The 24,211-nt window shown below is 35.0% G+C and overlaps 1 protein-coding gene across 1 annotated transcript in view; it reads left to right on the plus strand.

Annotated features, from left to right (window-relative positions):
• LOC145685422 (phenoloxidase-activating factor 1-like) overlaps positions 1-24,211 on the plus strand; it is a 52,131-nt gene that overhangs the window by 15,298 nt on the left and 12,622 nt on the right. The window contains exons 2-3 of the mRNA XM_081757816.1: positions 464-668; positions 10,574-10,881. Of these exons, the coding sequence (XP_081613942.1) occupies positions 464-668; positions 10,574-10,881 (513 nt within the window). The remainder of the gene's footprint in view (positions 1-463; positions 669-10,573; positions 10,882-24,211) is intronic.

Raw genomic sequence — 24,211 nt, forward strand, 5'->3', positions numbered from 1 at the left:
CACTTTTTCGTTAACACGTTCCAACAGATTAGCTATTTTGATACTAGGCCTTCCGCTAAGCTCATCGTCCTAAATATTTCAATACTTTCCTCGAATCTTTGCTCCATTGTCTAATCCTCCTTCCTATCATTATTGTTGGTCCATGAATAAGACACAATTTTTGATGGGTGTCATCAGCATTCTGTCTGTTGAGATTGAGAAATGTTGTGACAGATCTTACTCTTCATTTGAGAAAATTATTTATTACATCAGCTGAGTCGCTATACTGCTACTTACACAAAGTGAAGTCCACTCGAATGGTTCTAACTATATTGCATGCACAGTATACTAGGGCTTGCTCATGCGGTTCTCAACTTTTATCAGTGTGGCCAAACTCACGTAAAATTATTATCGTCCTTTTTTGATAAACATCTCGTAGTTTTACAATATGAACAGAATATTAATTAAATACTTCTTTTTTCAGTATGCGGCAAAAAAATTAAGGCCGGACGGATCATTGGAGGAACAACGGCCTTGAAAATCCCTGGATGGTTTGGAGCACTGAGAAAAGAAACTCAAATTATATGTGGATCGTCATTGATAAATGACAGATACGTGGTTACCGCAATACACTGTTTCAAGATATCATTTACTGATGAAAATCTTACCGTAAACGGGCTAAGAGAAAGGTAACCTTAACAATGTTAAGTAACACAGTATGGTTAGAAATACTGCAATGTTTTTTTTTTTTAATTTTGTAAATCCTTCATGATTTATATAAATTGAAATATTATAAACTGCCAAATATATAATTTGGTATCTCCCTAAAAACTTAATTATTGGAGTTTTCCTAACATTTTTACCTATAGTTTAGAAAATTTTACTTTTATGAGAAATTGATTATCATATAAGAAATTCATATTTCATAGTCGCTCACGTAGGAAAATTATCTCCGTATTAAAAATTTGTACTTTTTACTTTTCTTTGTAAATGGTCACATAACGGTAGCCCTTTTTCAGAGGTGCTAACGATAAGAAATCTGATAGGTGTAAATGGAATCTACTGAATGCCAGTTCCGGGAACAACTCTGATATATCGAAATGTATTTTGGTTCTGTTTCCAAAGTAAATCGTTTTCGGCAGGGCCGGAACCTGACGGCAAAGCGGAGCACGTGCTAAATTCTTGTAATCGGAGCGGTGCCTAGAAGATTATATATTTATATATAATACACAATATATATTTATATAGTTAACCCGTCGACTTAACATCAACATTAACTATGTTTTCGTAGTTTTTAAAGTTTTTGTGTGCTTTAACATTAATATTGTTATTTTGAGCTCTTCTGCCATGCAGCGAATTTTCACACAATGTGAGTTCATGGTAGGGATCATCACCTTATTCCAATTAAAAAGGATTTCACGGGGGATTTCTCTTTATATGGGTTTTCCACTTTCAATTAGAAATGCTAGTACTTGACTCCTTTGTCTGTCTCTACTTCCCAAATGACGGATTGCAGACCTGCCTTTACATCTTGCAATTAGCTTCAAAGAAATCTCACCTCATTAACCGCTGGTCTGAAATCGACTATAGTAATTAGTAGTATGCTGAAAAAAATCCCCCATAGTAGTTGGTAACGTCAGAATGGGCATATTCCAGAATCGCCTAGTATCAGTTTTGCTTATAACACCTAATTGATTCAAAAGTCCCAGCAAAAAAAAAAAAAAAAAAAAAAGTAGTAATTTTGATTAACGATTTTTATTACAGTAGAATAAGAAAAAATATACATTGTGAATGACAAGGAATTGGCTACAATCTATGAAAACTTACCAACTTGAGTAACACTACTTCTTTCCAACTATGTACAGATCACACTCTGGACTGCTCCAGAGAATTCTAAGTCTCGACACATTTGAGTTAATAGTTCTGAAAAACGAACAAAAATGAAAAAAGGAAAACTAAAAAAAGTCGGCCTCGAGTGGCTTCAGGGCCGTATAGCATCTCTACTTCTCACTCTCTTAAGTGTGATGCTGCATCTCTCCAAATAAACTAAGCTCAAGAACACCATAAAAATGGGACCCATTAAATCCTAAATCCCATTTTACCTTGTCTTTGGCTTATAGCCGTCCGATACTTTTACTACGAGTGTCCTTGTAGCATCGTCAGTGTTCTTGTACAGCTCATTACAAAGGATATGCTACCGTGCTGGCAATGTGTGACCGACCTTAGAATGGGATCGAAATTTTTTGTTTTCTTCTTCTTTGCAATTTCAAATTAAAATAAATTGGAATGATTCATTTCTGCAAACCACGATTGTGCTGTTTAGGACACAAGAGGTAATGAGAAATAAATAGAATTTTAGAATGAAGAAAATGGGAGGAAAGGGGAAACCCAGAGACAATTTACATTTATAGTGTTTCTGCACCAAAGTACAAAATTAGCGCTAGAGGTTCCCCAAATACCAGAAGTATATGTTCAAATACTGTGCTCTGTTGTTAATGTGAATGACTAACTATATACATAGATACAGTGGACGGAAGATCACCGTTTCCGTTGAATACAAGGAATTTCAAAGTATTGAAAGACAAAATATTAAGAGACGAAATAATTAATAAAAAAGAAAACAGAAATCAGCAGCTTGAACAGAGGCCATCAAGCTCTGCTAAACATTACAAAGAATTGCAAAACGGCATCTAAAGATCGGCTGAAATATAACTTTTCCGACGCTGGGAAAAGAGCCTACGACAGTGAGTTTCAGAAAATCCAGCTAGAGCTCCTTGGTGAGTAATCGGATAGCGTACGCCCTTTTGGATTGGGAGACTCGGGTTCAATACCTGACGGGAGCACATGTAGTTCGGATTCCATGTTAATCAGTAGGCTCATGTCTCATATCCCCTCGCTGCTGAAAGAGACGTTAAATTCATGGCCAACTAAACTCACAGAATCCAAATAGGTACGAACATTCAGCAAAGGCTTCGGGCGATGTATATTTAGTATCGTACATGCCACAAGAAAAAGCATAGCTTGTTGTTTAGTTGGTGCGAAAACAGAAATCAGGAAAGAAAAGATATGAAACAGTAAACTGATCTGAGGACGTGTACAAATTTGACCTAAAACTGAAGTAAGGCAGTTACAAATTTCTGTGGTAGCGGCACGCGTGAAACAGCCATGGGTCAAATAAACGTGCATTGCACACGAAGTACAAGGAGCGTCAGCGGAGCAATGAGCACAAACAGATGGGCGCGAGTAGGATGTACCATTTGAAGCCATTTGAAAGGAGCACAAATAGTAAAAGTGGGGCACATATATTAGCCCATAATTGCGATCAAATAATATAAGGATACCACTATGGGATCCGTAGAAGAATTTGATCGAAAGGTAAGAGTTGGTAAAAAGTCTGTGAAGTGTAGCACGTGGATGAACCACAGCGGTTTTAAGGGCCACACATAACTGAATAAAAACAACATCTCCACTAGTAAGTTAAAGATTCAACGTTTATATATGCCGTATAAAAATCGAGCATGAACAGGGTTTCAAGTTTCGGACTATGCGGACGAGTCTCAACCCTCCTCGCAAAGAAGAAAGATAACGAGCCGTGCGCGGGATGCGAAGAAAGGAGTCATGCCAAATATCACAGAGGAATAAGGATTTAATCTTTTAAGCGTACAATTTTGGTGAAGGGTAAACGTAGTCCCGGAATCGCAATTTGGTAACTATATAAATATTTTTAAATTTAATACGGTGAAGTAAGTGAAAGCGACGGAAACACTGTGAATACAACAACAGGTGAATCTGTGCCTGTACTGGGAACCGGATTCCCTCGTAGAAAGGAGTACGACTCGACGTGAAAGGGATACACCTGGAACTTCATAGAAGTGACTGTCGTAGCCTCAGGACCGATAGTTGATAAAAAAAAACTATTAAAACGTAAAGCTGACTTTTTCGTACATTGTAGTGTAGACCGGAAGAAAGAGCATAACCTACAGCACAAAAACACTCGAAATATACTCAGGATCCACTCCTGTGACTGTCACAAAATCAGCAAAGGCAAGACTCATAAACTGCAGCCATGATGGATACCACCATTCAACTTAATAATTGGGACAGGTCTCCGTTCATCTGAGATCTTAAATGTGCTGTAGAATATACATTAGTAATGACTTAGGGAAAGGTCAAAAGGTATACTTCTAGACACTGTTGAAGGAAATCGTGTTCTAATCTGTCATACACGGTCCCCATTCACTGCTAGTGCTTCCTCTTATACGTTCCGAAATTGACAATAAGAAAACACATCTCGCAAAGATATAAGTGAGTACATAATGTTTTCGTCTCATTAAGTGCCACCGGAGCCGAACTAATATAGTGGCGGATAAAAGTCGTACTCATTAAGTAAGAACTTTGCTGAATACTTGTTCGATAATAGTCCTGAATGACGCACGAGGCACTTAAATTGGAGGAAAGATTAAAATTGCCGTATTGCGAGAATAAAGTTCTCGCGATAAAAGGACATAAGGTAAGTACTGAATTGACACCAAGATTGAGGATCAAACAGTCTTCGCCGAGAGAGCTACAGCATTTTCGGATATCTAAGGACTACGAAGATTTCAGAGCAGTAATAGGTTTCATTAACAAATGACAATCATGCTCTTTGAGATGATGAGATAAAGTGGATAGAAAGTCTGGTGAAAGTGTATAATCCCTAGGAAGATTCTCTGAAACTTTGGTGAGTATAGCGTAAATACCCGCAAAATTTGTGAAGAGTCAGAAGTGATCGTGCTATGTTCAATTACATGTGATTGAACGAAAGTAAAGTGTCTTTGTCGGAAAAGCTGATCAACATTGTAAGTAGTGTCTGTTTCTTCTGGGAAACAATGCTAAAATTCGTCCGACAAACATACACGAAGAGAAATTTGAGTATATATCTGTTTCAGCCGGTGTTTGATATAGCTAATACCAGCGAGGTTAGCAATTGAAAGAGGAGCGACCTAAAAATTACAGAGTGCGCGGTACAGGAATTCGTATATTTGGCGATCATCTCCACGCGAGTCACGTCCACATGATTTTAAAAGCTCTGACTTTAAGGTTTACAATAAAGATTAGAACAGAAACCCAAAGTAGAACAATAACGCTGCATATTACAACAATAGAAAAAAAACGAATCGAGAACTTCGTCACTATCTCATCGCGGGACATTATTTCGTTATTAATCTTCTAATACGTAGGCCATGAGAATTCGGTAAAATAAAATACATTTTGAAAGACACTTTGATTCCGACAGGATTGGAAAAAGGTGACCCAGAGCAATGTCGAGAACAATCGCAAAGCAAACATTATATGCAACTTAATCTCCATGACATATATGCGACTTAACACTCATTAACAAATGTGATATTGTAAGACAATGTTTTACATGTAAATTTCAAATTTGTAATAACTTGACATACAGCTGTTTGTAACTATTAACCTTTTATTGGGTTCGCAATATTGTTAATTTATGATATCACATAGTATGCCAAATAGTTTACCCTTAGCGGTACAAAGTATCAGTATTTTTCGTCTATTAATTTAAAAGTTATAATTCAGTACCAAGGTAAATAGTCGACCCTATTATATGAGAGGATCGAAGGAAAGCAAAGCTGTATTACATTTTCTAACTGCCGAGTGAACTAGAAAAGAAACATGATATTCCTATGTACCACAATGTATTGACATGTTCAAATAAGCTCCTCCGGCCATCTGCAAGTAGATTTACGAAAACTACGTACATACCCTTCCGTGGTTCGATCTCGACTCATTACACCTAGTATCTCAATTCCACTGGAAGTGGTGCTTACAAGTGTCTTAGTCTGAGACACTCGTTCATTCTGTACATATAAAGTAGGCCTAAGTGACCTTACATTTAGTAGGTATACACCGTCAAGTACATTTAGTAGATATACACCGATTTTATTATGTATTTGTTACCATCATATTTGTTCAATATTGTTTATGTACATTCATTTAAAACTTCTATAACCCATTAAACATAGCTAATTCTTTAATTATCGTAAGGACTCAAATTGACATTCTGCAGGTTCAAAAATTTCCAACAATTTCATAACACTATGTACGACACACAGTACGACCCAAAATTAAGTAGCTGGGCCGTAATTTTTCTTGCAAATTTTGTTCTGTATTACACAATTTAAGAATAGATCCATTGACGTTAAATTAAGTGAAAGATGTGGTTATCAGAAGCCCCCGCTACTTTTGTACTAACGCTATGGAAAGGTTAGAATAGAGTAGCTTCGAAGTAATAAAGCATAATTTGGAGGTGTTTCATCTTGGTTAAAGAACTTTTCGGAGAAGTTAGCACTGATTAATAAGCTGGGACTTCCGCGCCACGAATATTTACTAGATAATTCGCTCCTAAATCTATATTTCTAGGACAGAGAATTAGTCCAATAATATATTTGCTGAAAAATGGACACAACCCGGTGACACCAGGCTGATTCAGTTTGAAAATGATGCTGGCATACTGACTGTTACCAGTCTAGTACACCGAGTTATAATGTTCACGAGACCTGCCAATTTCAAACATTCTTCTAACCATGTAAGCTAATCCAAAATATCTGGTTCAGACCCAATTTGGATAAGGCAATAAAATTCAAAATTGACATAGGAGGAATTAATTAATACTATTTCTAGAAAACAAATAAAGCATAATGAATATTCGTTTGGAATAATTGTGATTGCCTTTAAATCTAGTTAGTTTTTAGGTAGTGCTTGTTATGCATGTTTGTTTCTTTTATAAGAAAAAATGAGAAAATATGACTCACGTAATAACCAACGGTAAAACACAAATAACTCTAGAACTTAATTATTGAAGTTTTCTTTCATAGTAATTAGAGTACTTAGGCGAAACGGAATATATACCTGAAATGTAACGCGAGTTCCTAACCATATCAGACCGACGCAAAGTGGTGCTCTTGTTTTTGACCTTTTCGAATTTTGTGTGTTGTGTTTGTGCTCGTGCTCTGATGTCGTCATGTTTCTTTGGTGCTGTGACTTTCTCAAGTTAAGAGTTGCAATGAAACATGAACTGAAGTGTAGTGAAGAATCTTACCATTGCATTGCTGCAGCTTGCATGCCAAGAAGATCCCTATATTCTTTCTTAGTTACTGCTAAAGTGACAGAGGAGCTACAAGTAACTGTGTAACAAAATATGAATAAAAAAATCAAAAACAGAGAAAAACAGCACCTAATTATCTTCTTGTCTTCTCTTGCTTTGTGGTGATATTCACATAAACCCTACTCCACCTGGTCGAGATTCCACAAGTGGTTTTAATATATACCAGAATGTTCGTAGTATTAAAAACAAACTACTCTAATGCTCCATCAACCAAGGCGAGATAATGGAACTGGATTGCCCTGCAGTGACAGAAACGTGGCTCAATGGACCAGTAAACGACAGTTAACTTCTCAAATAATTTTTCCATCTTTCTTAAAGACTACATAACTCGTCTAGGTGGGGTAATGATTTGTAACAATAATAAATGGAAGAGCAAGAGAAGATTGGTTCTTGAACGGAATTGTGAACTATTTTGGTTGAAGTCTTCATTCCAAACGTTAATATGCTTTTATTGGATGATTCTATAAATCGCACAAGAACACTCCCCAACACATCCTAGAAGTCTGCTATGACTCACTGTTGCAATTGCTGTCATACGGTGACGCCATTCTACTGGGTGATTTCAATCTTTCCACCTCGTGGCACGACAGGAAGCAAGGCATCGCTAAAGAAAGAAATGACAATTATCGCATGGACAATTCAATTCATGAACTGGGAGTGGGTCAACATAATATGCATAATACCCACAATCGCAATGTGGATTACTTTCTCTCAAACTTAGAATCCCGTTGTATTGATCAATGCAGAAATTTCTTTTCCTTCTATCACGATTCCTTGGGTGTTTCATTCGATTTCCTCTCCTTTACTAATACAAACCAGCAATTTAAAAGTAGGTCACAACTTCTTTGAATCTACTTGGGAAAACATCTGTGTGGCTACTGAACTGAGACAGGATCTATCGACGAGGAACTGGACCTATTTACTTCTACTGTCCACTCAACTATAAAGTATTTTGTTCCTGTAAAATCATCAGAATTGAAAAAGTTTCCGGACTGGTATGACAATGAATTGCGTGGTCATCTTATAAACGAAAATCTAACCTGGAATCTATGGAAGACACATCCGGGCGACTACATATTCAAACAATTGTCTAGAAGTAGAAGCTTTACCAAGAAGGTACAGGGACATAGGAAATTTGAATACATGGACTTAATTAGTGATTTTACTGTTAGCAAACCCTAAACTATCTTGGTTTGCAATTAAATCTCGATCAAAATCTCTCGGCATAACAGCAACAGTTCAAGACGAGAATATTTAAACTAGTGACGGTCAAAAACCCGACCCGTTTAACAAATACTTCTATAAAACGTTTATTGTCCTTCCCCCTACCACAAATATTTCCCCTCTCTTCTCCATCTCTACTAACACCTTATCGGACTTCTCTACCATCCCGGGTGAGGTTCTGATTCTCCTGCAGTCGCTTTCTCCACATATGTCACTTGAATCTGACATCATTAACTCACTCTTTCTTAACAAAATTGCTTCAGCTATTTAAGTTCCTTTATGCATCGTATTCAATTGGTGCTTAAGAGAATGATACAATCATATCAGCTGGAAACTAGCTCAAGTGATCCCTACAAATAAATAAGAGATGCTTAAAGATCATGTATTCTCCTATAGGCCAATAACAATTCTATCTGTAACATCTATTATCTGCGAAAAATAATCAAAGACAGGCTACTTAAAATTCACGTCACCTTACATTCACACTTCTCAGCATGGCTTTCTACCTAAAAGCTCAAGTCTCAGAAACATATGTACTCTTCTTTCCTGTTCAGTTAAATGTATGAATAACAATACTCAACTAGATGTCATCTATTTTGATCTCTCCAATGCATTTGATTCTGTCAGTCACATTCTTCCTCTCCACAAGGTTTCCAATAGGTGTAATGTACATGGTAAATATCTCACTGTAATTACCATCTAGCTGAAGAACAGTATACAGAAAGTTGTTCTGTCAGGGATGACTTCTAACCCCCTAACATGTGATCTTCGGGATTCCTCATGGAAGCGTACTAGGGCCCCTGCTAGTTGTCCTGTACATGGACTACCTTTACTCAGGTTATCAGCTAATCCTAATGGCCACTTAAATGTTGCTGACGATTGTAAACTATATAGAGAAATATTGTGTTTCAATAACAAGATTGTCCTACAGGAACATATAATTTATCGTGGAGACTGATGTGAAATGTGACAATTGAAACTTAACAGCAAGAAATGTGACAGTGTTAAAATTACTCTGAAGAAGTCTTTTGTTCCCCCCAAATACCATATTAAAGATTCCTCTGATTCATTCTGCTAGTCATAATGATCGCGGTGTTATCTTTGATTCCAAACTCCAATTTGCTGACTACATCTCCTGAATAGTTAAGAAATCATTGCGTATACTTTGGCTTATTTTGCGATTCACTGAACTACGCACTGTGGCATCATTAGCAACTATAAAAAACTAATAGCATTCAAGATCGAATACAGTTCTCCCATATGTGTCATGGCCGATCCTATATACATCTACATAGACTTGAGTTCTCAATTTCTTTATTGCAATAGTACGCTTCCGTGTTTCTGCAATTGGATGTTACAAAAGGAGAAATGTTTACTATATATTAATTGCCAGCGGCCGGGAGTACGCAGAAATAACTCGGATCTGAAATTTCTTCATAAGAAACTTAATGGGAACATACGATCAACCCTACTTCAACAACTACTTTTGCGAGACCTTCCCGCAAAACCCAGAATACTCACCTATTCTATTAGTACGCCCTAGGCTGACAATTATACAAAGGTCGGTTTTTCACAGAATACCGAAGGGCTATAATTATGTAAATAATGGGGTTGACATTTTTTCAAGATACCTGATGTTCGATAGAGCAATAAAACTCATGTTGGACAAATAATATTACTTTTGCACTCTGTTGACACTATTAATGTTATTGGTATTGTTATTTATTTTACGTTATTTTTCTCTTTTTCCCTGCTCGTTAACTTTTTTGTGTAAAACGGCAACATTATGTTGCATCTGGGAGTCCTTTCAACATATAAATAAATAAATAGTACTAACAGTTAAAATCAAATTTGTCAATAGATTCAAATTAAAAAAGCAATGTTTAAACGGCGTTTAAGCTCCTTCATTACTATATGATTAAAGCATGCGTCTTTGACGCGGAGAAAAGCGGGATCGATTCTCGTTGAAGCTCTTGTGGGTTGAATCTCACGCTAAGCAAGATACCATGTATTATATATCCTCGCTGATGACTGCGAGTCTAAACTGGAATCTATTTATTTTAATGATTACAAAATTTACTGTTACTAGTGTTATCTTAATATTTTCAATTTTGAATGTCTCCTTTTATAAAATTATGGGTTGTATGGAAATTCTACTTATTACAACAGACAATTGTGTATTAACATTGTGTGATTTTGCAGAAAATTCGAGGGTTATGATCTAGTATTTGGACTTATAAGCAGAAAGGAAGTGGCTAGTATTAGAAAAGCAACGGATAATAACACAGCGCTACAAGATGTGGAGGAAAATGTTACGAAAAGTAATTGGGGAGTAAAAAAGCCTCATGTAAAGCATAAACCAGTATTAAAGACAATTCAAGATATAATTGTATATAGAGAACCTGAAGTTAAATATGGTCATTATAGACACGACATTGTGCTGATTCGACTTGATAGTCCAGTTGACTTTACATCAACAGGATTATTACCCATCTGTTTACCACCGCCAAGTATGTAAATTTTCACTTTTATAGGAGTACACAATAGAATGTTAAGTAATAAGTTATACTAGCTATATATCTACAGGCGTAATACATTAAATTGGTATACTACCAAAAAAGAAGTTAGTCAGATTTTTAAGTAAGTTGTAGCGTATACATATGTGTTACATTGTCTTGTGTTTTTTGAATATTAGATATCTTCGTGACCACATAAAAAAGTAATTCAATATTTTTATTACATTTCTCCGTCAAGTATAACGGGAAGTGTCAATACTGAGAGATGTTCACTTTCGGCAAATATATTGGTATATCTCTGCCTCATCCTTCTGCCACAGTGGCAATATCAACATCATTTAGAAACATGACACCACGTGACATTTTTTCCTATCGAGCCTCCCATTCCCTTCTATCGTCTTCACGCAATCCGATCCTACACTTTCTCAATCTTGACCACACAATAAATCTTTAACCACTGTTATGTTATGCTCTCAAATTCTTGATCACTGACTTCACGTTTTATTGAGGTCGACTAAGCGTGATTTTAAAACTTATTAATATCGAACTTATAAATTCACTTTTTTAAAACTAAATTCTGTATCCAGTAGAGGATAATGAACAAGAATAATACATACTCACATGAAACATAGCTGTGTTGGTAAACTCTGGTCTTCATAGTGAAGTACGAGCAAACATTAAAAACCAACTGAAAATAGAGGCTTAAAATCGTTACTAGATTTAAAATTAAATATTCTGGAGTTACTCATTACTAAAACGTAGGGCAAGGTTAGGTAATATATAAATATTTCTGTGCATTTTCTAACAACTTATATATTATTGCTGGCGCGGATGATTCCTCATTGGATCTAAGATGATATGAGTTTGGTGTAAATCAGATATGCAAATAAGCATTAAAATGTTACTAGCCCAAGAAAAAGGTACTAGCCCACATCCCACAATAGAAATCATTTACTTACCTTCGGTATGGTATTAAATTGCATTCATTGTATTGTACTTACGTTCGGTATTGTATTGTACTTATATTCGGTATTGTATTCATCACCCGTACCGATGACCCATTCGCCCCTGTCGAGTGGGCGAGTGGTTATTTGCATCCATGGTGTAAATAATAACGTTTGTTTTATTTACGTGTTTACCCTTTTCCTATCACATTCATATTACACAAATTATTTTACAAGCATTTACTTTCATTATTCATCTATTACCTTTAACTTTCAAGAAATAATCGAAGGACGTAAAACTTTAAGGTTTCATTTCATTTTTGTATAAAAGTCAATGCGTGATTTAATATAGATAAAATTTCTTTATTTATCCATACTATTTCTGGGCGTTAACAGTAACTACAGCTTTACATCTGTCGTCTATGAGGGATGACGTCTCTTGGCGAGCACACTATTTAGGGAACAAAGGAAGAAAGTGACTTCGTATGTACTTATTATTTACTTGTATGTTTGGAACCATCTTGGTATTTGACTAATGTGAATGAGAAAAATGCAGAACTTCACTGAAAATGGATGCCTAAAAAATCTGCTACCGCACATCAACTGTGTACGTGTATCCCAACTGAAAATTGAACCCGCGGTCTGTAATGTATAAAGATATCAAAGTAGGTGCTTAAACCAGAAACAGAATTCTACTCAAAGTTACTTCTTAATTGTAGTGTCCGTTAGTCTTGTTCGAACATACTAGTGGAAGAAATAAAATAAAAAATATTTTCTTGTTTCAAAAGAATAAAAGAAGTAGTGTATTTTAAATAGAGAATTGAGTTTCATTTCTCCGTTTCGTGTTGAGTAGTTCGTTTAAGTAACTTAACATTTTCAAGTGAAAAACAGAATCATAAAAACGTAATTACAAGAGAGGATCACAAAATGGCTCCGCTGAGATCTGAACGAGACAATTCTGTTTGCATTAGATATGTTATAACTAGACGAATCCCAAAGTTATACGTGTCTCCGGGCGGGATATCGTGAGTTACAACGTATTTTGTAATGTAAAAGCTACAAAGCTGGCAGAATAGTTTTCACCGGGTCATTTGTTCGGAAATGGTTGGGTAAATGGCAAACACGCATCCCATCATTTTCAAGGCCACACTTGTTGGGATATAAAAGTTTGCTTGAGGGTCCCCGCACTGTCCCAGACGGGGTGCAACTTAACAGTTTCAAATGACAGTTAAGTAGCACATTGCTCATAGTTAATGTAAAATAAAAGAAAATGGAGAAAGTCTCGACTCTCTACGGCAATCTTGTGCAAAATGGCGGCGGGTCAAAATGCAATCAAAACTTAATTACCAACACTATAAATCGGAAATGGAGAGACACGTGAAAACAGGAAAGGACGTTTGGCCTCATTTCCAAAGTATAGCAATTTAAGTTTAAATTATTGTCCCAGAGCCCCACGGGGTCCCAGGTGGGTTCCAACTTAAAAGTTATTAATGGAAAGGGAGGTTATGTAGCACAGCATTTGAAAGCTGTTGTTAAACGAAAGAAGATGGAGCAAGTCTCGACTCTCTATGATAATTCTGTGCAAAATGATGACAGGTCAAAGTGCAAACCCAAACTTAATAGCCGCTTAAAACCTGTGTCATTCATAACAGTACAAAACTAAAAAAATTATTGTTCTTTAATTTCCCTAGGAACACCAAGATATTTTTGGGTTACATGGCATACAAACGGTGGATCCTCTGACGCCCACAGCATAAAGTTAATTATTTCTCAAAGAAAATAATCTATTATGTCTCATATGAACTTGAGATGTATCAGATATCATATATTTTAATTCTCTATTACTACTAGGTTTCTAAGCACAGTTTTGCCAACTATATGTGTGTAATTGTTTAGGTTACCATTTTTTATGTATGTCAGTAACTATGATCTATATATTTTGTTTTTCTTAAAAACTATCAAACAGATCAATAGCGACTTAGTATAGTGTAGTATGTGTATATAAGCGGCATCTAAAAACATTTTGGTGGTGGGGCAGTAAAGTAGGGTAGAATGGGGAAGAGTGGGGTATACTTCAGTATTCGAATGAATTCAGGATTAATCATTTATGACTCCATCGCGGTTATCTTTGAAATGAAGAAATGCTTTCAAATTTTGTTTCCGCGAAAAGATAGGTAGTGTGAGAGTCGTTTAGTGGAAACTATAACGGATGTCACCAGAGAAGAAGTGTTGCCAACCCAACTTAAGTTACAATTTTTCTAGTAGCAGAACGCAGGTTTTCGACATATTAAATTAACATGTAAAACATAAGCAAGCAAGCTATGACTTATCTGTCAGTTTTGTAAAGTAACATCGCTAGAATATCATGAATATTACAAGGGATTCAATGAAAGAAACGTACCACTGCTTCCATTTGTTCAATTTGCATTATCAAATAAAATGTTCAAATCACTGTCTTTTGTATCAAAATATAACAGGGTTATTTTCACCTTGCTGTATTCGAGCTCACAACCTTTTATGTCAGATTCAATTAAAAGTTCTTTAAATTTTTCTCAATTGATTTTTGACGAAGAGCACGATTTACCATTGTTCCAATGCTGCTGTAGATTCCCACATACAATCACAGTCAAAGGATAACGAAATGACAATTTGCTATGAAATATGCGACTTCAGTCAGTGTTTGTAGTTTCTGCGATTAAAAAAATTGATAACACTAGAGGTGCAGCAGCATAGTTCTTTCGAATGATAACTTGATTTTCTGTTTATATATATATATATATATATATATATATATATATATATATATATATATATATATATATATATATATATATATGTGTGTGTGTGTGTGTGTGTGTGTGTGTCTGTGATTATAATGTAAAGTGAAAATTTAGATGTTAGCAGGTTTGAAGGAATAAACTAATAGAAAATAAAATATTTTGGAGAAAAAATCAGAAAAAAATGTATATAATAAATTTTAATAACGTGCAGTTGACAATACTGCGCCACAATAATATCTCAGAGTGCCCCTATTATTTAAATACCAAATTGGTTTCAAACGAAAATGAAACAAATAGCCAAAACACTGGAATATAACAGTTAGCGTTTGCGGTGAATAGCCCCTTATTACTATGAAAAGGGGGCCTCTGAGGCCCACAACACTTTTTTTATTTATAAATAAAAAGAAACAAACAATAAAAACTAAACAAGTACATTTTTCTAAAAGATTTTTGATGCAATTAGAAATGTTACAAAATGTAAAAACAATAATTTGTGGGCATGGGAGCCCTTGCCCCTTGAGACTAAGAACAATTGGATTTCAATTTACTTCAACTATTATTTCATTCCGTAACAACACCTATATATATTGTTCGTAACGCACCTTCGTCATGGTTCACTCGACATCGTTTACGTGAATATAACGAGTATGCGATCAACACACAACTGTAACTTCCTGTTCATACTGCCAAAGAAAACTTGAACATCTTCGGATATTTTTCTAATTTTATCACACGTAGTTGATACATAAAAGACTTGCTCCACCAGAGTAGTAATTGCCCCATCTGACCGCACTCTCGATTATCCAATTTGGCGCCACCATGGACCATAGTGAATGAATGAGGGATGCTTTGGCCCGGGATTGCGTCACCTATTGAAATTTTGCTTATGCTTATTCAGGGGCCATGCACGCTGGTGCGAATGAGTCAGGGGTACCTTGGCCCTGCTATGATGTCATTGATTGGAAGTTTTGGATCAGATGTTATGATGATTCTTTAACCCTTTGGAGATCTTATGGTACATTTTGTACCATACGCGTTTTACATGGTACATTGCGTTATTTCTCCTCTATTTGAGCTTTTTCGTCCGGTTTTTTTTTTTTCAAGTCCAGAGACATTGTAGAAGGCATTACGTATGGTTTCAGACCGTCCTGCGTCCAGACATGGGAGGTGATGACGTCATAATCTTAAAATGTATTTTTTCCCTTTTTAAGCCTATGTTCATTTTTTTTGGCGGGCTTATTTTTGAACGTAGAAGATTGAAATTTTGCACATACATTCAGACCACCGAGTAGTATATACCAGATTTTTTGTTACGATGTCAGTGCTAACACAAAGGGGGAACCAGAGGGGAAAAGGGTTAAAAAAGGGATATTTTTACCCCAAAAATCCCGTTTGTCGTAATTTTCCCGCCTCAACTACATGATAGGACCAAGCGAGTCATACCGTCTGAAAGGCCGTTCCATTCTGAAGAGAATGACGGTCGAATTATTATTCTAGGGCAATTAGGGATGTCTCAGGGATTTTTGGAAAAATATACTTCTATATAGGGAAAAATGGGGCATTGTCGGTATATATATTTTTTGGCGGGCTTATTTTTGAACGTAGAAGATTGCAATTTTGCGCAAACATTCAGTTCACCAAGTAGTATTTAACAGATTTTTTGTTCCGATGTCAGTGTTAAAACAGGGGGGGAACCAGAGGGGCAAAGGGTTAAAAAATGGATATTTTAACCCCCAAAATCCCGTTTTTCGTCATTTTCCCGCCTCACATACACGATAGGACCACGTGAAGGCCGTTCCATTATGAAGAGAACGACAGTCGAATTATTATTCTAGGGTAATTAGGGCCGTCTCAGTGAATTTTTATCCAAATATACCTCTGTATAGGGTAAAAGTGGGGCATGGTACGGAAATTTTTTCTGGCGGGCCTATTTGTTCACGTAGAAGATTGAAATTTTGCACAAACATTCAGTCCACCGAGTAGTATTTACCAGAAGTTTTTTTCGATTTCTGCGTAAAAACAGGGGGGTCCAGAGGGGCAAACGTTGAGGAAAGGGAAATTTTGCCCCAAAAATCCCTTTTTCTAGAAATTTCCCGCCTTAGATACATGATGGAGACATGTGAATGGTACCGCCTGAAAGACAGTTCTATTCTGAAGAGAATGATTGGCGGATTATAGTCCTAGGGTAATTAGGGATGTGTCAGGATTTTTTTCCCCTGAGATCATAGTATTTTATGGTGATTTGGGGCATTGTGGGAATTTTTGATAAAAATTCTCTCGCCCTTACTATTCAAGATAGAAACTTGAAATTTGGCAAACACATTCAGGATACCCAGTACTATTTATCAGATTTTCTTTAGATGGCTACGATCAAACCAGGGGGGGTCCAGGAGGGGCCAAAGTTCGAGAAAAAAATTTTTCCCTCCGAAATTTTCACTTTGACAATTTTTTCCCGCTTCTGGTATATGGTATGAGCATGCAGGTGGTACCATTTGAAAGCCAGCTCTATCCTGAAGAGATTGAGGTATGAACCATGATCCTAGGATAAATAGTGACGATGCAGTAGCTGCTTGACTGAAAGTCTCAAAAATAGCCCAAAAAGCCAATATCTCCGAAGGGATAAAATTACTAAAAATATGGTCTTGATGATTCATTACGTTATGAAATAGTACAGGTTTACGAATGCTTTTTATTTTTCATTCCCTTTTATGGCATAAAATTTGGAGATTGTTATATCTTTGATGAGATGGACTAATACTGGTGCAAATGAAATCTTTAGTTTACGTCCCACGACTATGCCGTTTAGGCTAAAGGAGACGGTGACGATGAGAAATGAATGATAGTGTGGGAGAAAATTGGAGTATCCTGAGCATAATTTTGCCCACAATAAAACTATTTTCGCGGGGTTTGAACCAGAGACCACATACAGTAGAGGTGAACGCCCTACCACTGAGCCACCTCACCTCTACAGGTATTAATGAATTAGAGGTATTTGGTTCGAGCTAATATGTTCGTTTGACGTCGCTGAACTGGGATTTTTAGCTTGGAGGTTATGATGACTTTTTCGTTCCCTTTTATAGGTATAAAATTACCAAAACAAGGTTTGATCTTTTTCTTGATGACCTATTACATTATGAATTAGTAGATTCAGTAATAGTATAAATTAGTATTAGTATTAATATGAAACTCGAAAACTTTGGAGTTCCTACGTGGCTAACCGGTTAGCGTATGTGCCTTTAACGTGAAAGACCAGGGTTCGATTTCCGGAAGGAGCTCATGCGGTTTGGATTTCATGTTAATTAGTAGGTTTTATCCTCGCTGCTGAACGGGACGTTAAACTCAAAATCAACTTAACTTTGGGAGGAATACTTGATTTTCGATTAAGGTATAGTTTTCATTCACGGGACTTATGGGACTCGAACCACGATATTCAATTGTCAAAAAGTGTGTCCAGGAAAGCATACATTTACTGAGACGTACAAAAGAGGTGGAGGGGCGATCCCGGACCTGGTTACAACAATAATTTATATTGTATTCGTTTGTGGGTTAAATAAAACTATTGGAAAGATTTAAAAAGTTTCATCGTGTATTGACTTCTAATCATATGTTGAAAAGGAAACGTCAGCTATACCGTGTTACCTATGCTTACGTATTCGTTGTTACAGTATCGTTGGCGTTGTTTGTTCGAACAAATACAGTGTTTAATTGTCAAATAGTGTGTAATGGTATACTTTCAAAGGATATATTTATTCTTTGAGAAGGATAAAAGGGATGGGATGATGTGATTTTGAACCTCGTTAGTACCTCTCGTTTTCGTTTCTGAATTAAAATAAATGACGTCACATTTACATTTCGCTTAAATCTGATTGGTTCATTGTAATAACGATTAATATACTTATGTAACGAGATAACATTGAGGAGTTATTTCTTATGACAAAACAAGAACATATATGTGTAATGGTTTACTTTGAAAGGATATATTCATTCCTAGAGAAGGTAAAAGAGGGAAGTGATGAGCTCACTTCGAACCTAGTTACTACCTTCCGTTTCCGCTCGTGGATAAATAATAATGACGTTACATTTACTCTTTGCTTAAATCTGATTAGGTCATTGTAATAACTCTTACAAAACATTGTTATTGGTTTGAACGATTTAAACGTTCAGCGTTTGTGTTTAGTTTAATTAGTAAGGGCTTAGCTGATGGAAAACTGTTCCGACAGTACTTGTTATATGCTTGTTATATGTTGTTTAGGTTCATGATTAAAATGTTCTCAATATTGTGTAATATTTCTAAGCTTGATTGGTTCTTTATTACAGTATATGGATGCGTATAGGCTTTTATAGAGCAAGGGTACATGGACCAACGTGATTGGTACCAACTTTTTGTGGGTTAATTTGGCAGGACCAAAGTCATGGTCTCCAGAACTAATGTTAGAATTTGATCACCTAAAATTGCTAAAGATATAATTTGGGAAGGTTTCTAGCCTCATGTATTCTCTTTATTACGTTATAGCCATGCACGGTCTATATTTAGTCTCCGAAGGTCATGAGTTTGATTCTCGATGAGAGTTTATATGACTTTGATATTAACTTAAATTATTGTGCTGTTTAGGATTTATGCTCTACATAGACGTTGTCTGAGCTCTTCAAAGTAGAGTTTGCTGTTACTTTATTTACATATAATGAGGATATGTGTACCTAAATGCACTCCTCTTAAGCTTTTTGATGAGAGAACCACGATACTTTAAGGTCACCTTCTTTGGTCCTGGTGTTAGTTCGTGTAATTTATATCTTAAATAAAATTGACTGTTTAGTTTAAATCATCATTTCAAAAATATTTTATTATGTGCCAAATATTTTCAGTGAATGCAAAGAGGGAATCGTTTCGCGGTTAACTGCCAAACGTTATCCGGTTTTTAACTATTCGATTAGAATTATCGGTTTTTAACTATTCGATTAACAAATAAACGTTTTTTAACTATTCGATTAAATTTTGAGTCGACTAATTTCCAGTTATTACAAAAGCTCAAGTGAAAATTTGAAACTAAATTTTTTCGAGCTCAAATTTTTCAAATCAAAAATATTCAAACTGAAATTTTCGAATTAAAATTATCAATCTAAACTTTTCGAACAAAAAAGTTGAAATCAATATTTTCGAATTCAAATTTTCAAACAAAAGAAATCAAACTGAAATTTTCCAATTATAAACACCGAAAAAAAATTTTGAACAAAGACTTGAAATAAAACTTTTCGAATTCAACTTTTCAAACCAAACAATTTCACACTGAAATATTTTGAACTAGAGATTCTAAACTAAAATTTTCGAATCATAACATTTCAAACCAATTTTTAGAACTAGAAAGTTGAAACTAAAATTTTCGAACAAAAAAATTGAAATAAAACTTTTCGAATTCAATTTTCTTCAAACCACACAATTTCACACTGAAATTTTTGAACTAGAAATTTTAAATTAAAATTTTCGAAAAATGAAATTAAATTTTCGAACCAAAACACTTCAGTCCAAATTTTTGAACTAGAAAATTGAAACTAAAATTTTCGAATTCAAATTTTTGAAACCAAACTGTTTCATTGAAGTTTTTGAACTAGAAATTTTAAGCTAAAATTTTTCGAAAAATGGAATCAAAGTTTTTGAACCAAAACATTTCAATCCAAATTTTAGAACTAGAAATTGGAAACTAAAATTTTCGAATTAAAAGTTTCAACCTGTTTTCGAACTAAAAATTTTTTATAACGAAATTTTCAAATGAAATTTTTGAACCTAAGATTTCAAACCAAAATTGTCGAACTGAAAGTTAACGTTTCGAACAAAAGAAATAATTCGAAATTTTCAAACAAACTTCTTGAAAATATTTAACCATAGCCGTTTACTGATTTTAAAATTTTAATTGTCTTGAAGAAATATTTGGGACTAAGTTTTGAGAGATGAACCGTTTGGTAAGCCATAGCCAGACCGAGACATTCATATTGCTTGAAATGAAGCCTTATCAAGCTTTATTTCATCAGATAGTACTAACTTACTATCCGTTTTAGTGCATTTTTGTTTAAGGTCAACGGCCAGCCATAATCGGACTTTTTTTTTTCGTATCATCACGAAAGCACGCAAAGCTTCTTAAAACGGTTACAGGCGTTACGCTACGACAAACCCGAATCCCTACCACAGAACAAACATAAATGCATATTTCAGGACCTTGAATCGAACATGGGACCATTTTAAGAGAAGGTATCTTACTACAGCGATTCCCATCTGATGAGATCAGTCGTCCCATCCAATCTCTTGAAACAATATTATACTGTAAACTGTTCGACTTTCAATTTAAAGAAATCTTGATTTTGCATTTGAAATCACTCAGTTTCGTCATAGGTAAAGGATGCATCATTTGCAGTTTTGTTTTGCGACATAATTCAAAGCTCAGTTTGGTTCGTGTTCTGTAATAGAATTTCTTGAAAACGTGTTCTCAATAGCTAGTGATGAATAATGTAGATGTTCTCAGTTTGCTTTCTTCCCTCAGATACGATACCAGTGTTTTGCCGTTCGCGATAAGTGTCTACTATTAAGGATCGCTGTTTCACAACAGTGCGTAAACTTCATTCGTCACTCTACCCATGAAACGTTATCGTTGTGAAGGAAGTACAGCTGATGCTGACACTTGCAGAAATCAACTTAACCGACCTTGCCACAGGAAATCTCATTTGTTTTCATTACGAAATCCAACCATTCAACCTATTTTGAGTTGTACTTTGTTATTACAGGAGAGAGAGAGAGAGAGAGAGAAGGAGAGAGAGAGAGAGAGGGAGCGGTAGATCATTAATGTCAGCATGAAAGAATTTGTACATCTTAGCATTTTGTTTTGTTTTATTATAAGGGGTACCAAGCGTGATTGATTTTAAGGTTTCTTGATCTCATCAGATGGGAATCGTTGTGGTAAGATACCTTCTCTTAAAATGGTCCCAGGTTCAATTCAAGGTCTAGAAATATGCGTTTGTGTTTGTTCTGTGGTAGGGATTCGGGTTTGTCGTAGGGTAACGCCTGTAACCGTTCTAAGAAGCTTTGCGTGCTTTCATGATGATACGAAAAAAAAGTCCGATTATGGCTGGCCGTTGATCTGAAACAAAAATGCACTAAAACGGATCGTAAGTTAGTGCTGTCTGATGAAATAAAGCTTGATTAAACTTCATTTCAAACAATATCAATGTCTCGGTCTGGCTATGGCTTACCAAACGGTTCATCTCTCAAAACTTAGTCCCAAATATTTCTTCAAGACAATTAAAATTTTAAAATCAGTAAACGGCTATGGTTAAATATTTTCAAGAAGTTTGTTTGAAAATTTCGAATTATTTCTTTTGTTCGAAACGTTAAATTTCAGTTCGACAGTTTTGGTTTGAAATTTTAGGTCTAAAAATTTCATTTGAAAATTTCGTTATAAAAAAATTTTAGTTCGAGAACAGGTTGAAACTTTAATTCAAAATTTTAGTTTCCAATTTCTAGTTCTAAAATTTGGATTGAAATGTTTTGGTTCGAAAATTTTGATTCAATTTTTCGAGAAATTTTAGCTTAAAATTTCTAGCTCAAAAACTTCAGTGTGAAACTGTTTGGTTTCAAAAATTTGAATTCGAAAATTTTAGTTTCAACTTTCTAGTTCCAAAATTTGGACTGAAGTGTTTTGGTTCAAAAATTTAATTTCGTTTATCGAAAATTTTAATTTAAAATTTCTAGTTCAAAAATTTCAGTGTGAAATTGTGTGGTTTGAAGAAAATTGAATTCGAAAAGTTTTATTTCAATTTTTTTGTTCGAAAATTTTAGTTTCAACTTTCTAGTTCTAAAAATTGGTTTGAAATGTTGTCATTCGAAAATCTTTTAGTTTAGAATTTCTAGTTCAAAATATTTCAGTGTGAAATGGTTTGGTTTGAAAAGTTGAATTCGAAAAGTTTTATTTCAAATTTTTGTTCGAAATTTTTTTTCGGTGTTTATAATTGAAAAATTTCAGTTTGATTTCTTTTGTTTGAAAATTTGAATTCGAAAATATTGATTTCAACTTTTTTGTTCGAAAAGTTTAGTTTGATGTTTTTAATTCGAAAATTTCAGTTTGAATATTTTTGATTTGAAAAAGTTGAGTTCGAAAAAATTTAGTTTCAAATTTTCACTTCAACTTTTGTAATAACTGGAAATTAGTGGACTCAAAATTTAATCGAATAGTTAAAATCCGTTTATTTGTTAATCGAATAGTTAAAAACCGATAATTTTTAATCGAATAGTTAAAAACCGGATAACGTTTGGCGGTTAACCGCGAAACGATTCCCTCTTTGCATTCACTGAAAATATTTGGCACATAATAAAATATTTTTGAAATGACGATTTAAACTAAACAGTCAATTTTATTTAAGATATAAATTACACGAACTAACACCAGGACCAAAGAAGGTGACCTTAAAGTATCGTGGTTCTCTCATCAAAAAGCTTAAGAGGAGTGCATTTAGGTACACATATCCTCATTATATGTAAATAAAGTAACAGCAAACTCTACTTTGAAGAGCTCAGACAACGTCTATGTAGAGCATAAATCCTAAACAGCACAATAATTTAAGTTAATATCAAAGTCATATAAACTCTCATCGAGAATCAAACTCATGACCTTCGGAGACTAAATATAGACCGTGCATGGCTATAACGTAATAAAGAGAATACATGAGGCTAGAAACCTTCCCAAATTATATCTTTAGCAATTTTAGGTGATCAAATTCTAACATTAGTTCTGGGGACCATGACTTTGGTTCTGCCAAATTAACCCACAAAAAGTTGGTACCAATCACGTTGGTCCATGTACCGTTGCTCTATAAAAACCTATACGCATCCATATACTGTAATAAAGAAACAATCAAGCTTAGAAATATTACACAATATTGAGAACATTTTAATCATGAACCTAAACAACATATAACAAGCATATAACAAGTACTGTCGGAACAGTTTTCCATCAGCTAAGCCCTTACTAATTAAACTAAACACAAATGCTGAACGTTTAAATCGTTCAAACCAATAACAATGTTTTGTAAGAGTTATTACAATGACCTAATCAGATTTAAGCAAAGAGTAAATGTAACGTCATTATTATTTATCCACGATCTGAAACGAAAGTTAGTAACTAGGTTCGAAGTGAGCTCATCACTTCCCTCTTTTACCTTCTCTAGGAATAAATGTATTCTTTCAAAGTAACCATTACACATATATGTTCTTGTTTTGTCATAAGAAATAACTCCTCAATGATCTCGTTACATAAGTATATTAATCGTTATTACAATGAACCAATCAGATTTAAGCGAAAAGCAAATGTGACGTCATTTACTTTAATTCACAAACGAAAACGAGAGGTACTAACGAGGTTCAAAATCACATCATCCCGTCCCTTTTATCCTTCTCAAAGAATAAATATATCCTTTCAAAGTAAACCATTACACACTATTTGACAATTAAACACTGTATTTGTTCGAACAAACAATGCCAATGATACTGTGACAACGAATACGTAAGCGTAGGTAACACGATATAGCTGACGTTTCCTTTTCAACATATGATTATAAGTC

Source organism: Thermobia domestica, chromosome 5 (assembly GCF_964235325.1).
Source record: "Thermobia domestica chromosome 5, izTheDome1.hap1.1, whole genome shotgun sequence".
NCBI lineage: Eukaryota > Metazoa > Arthropoda > Insecta > Zygentoma > Lepismatidae > Thermobia > Thermobia domestica.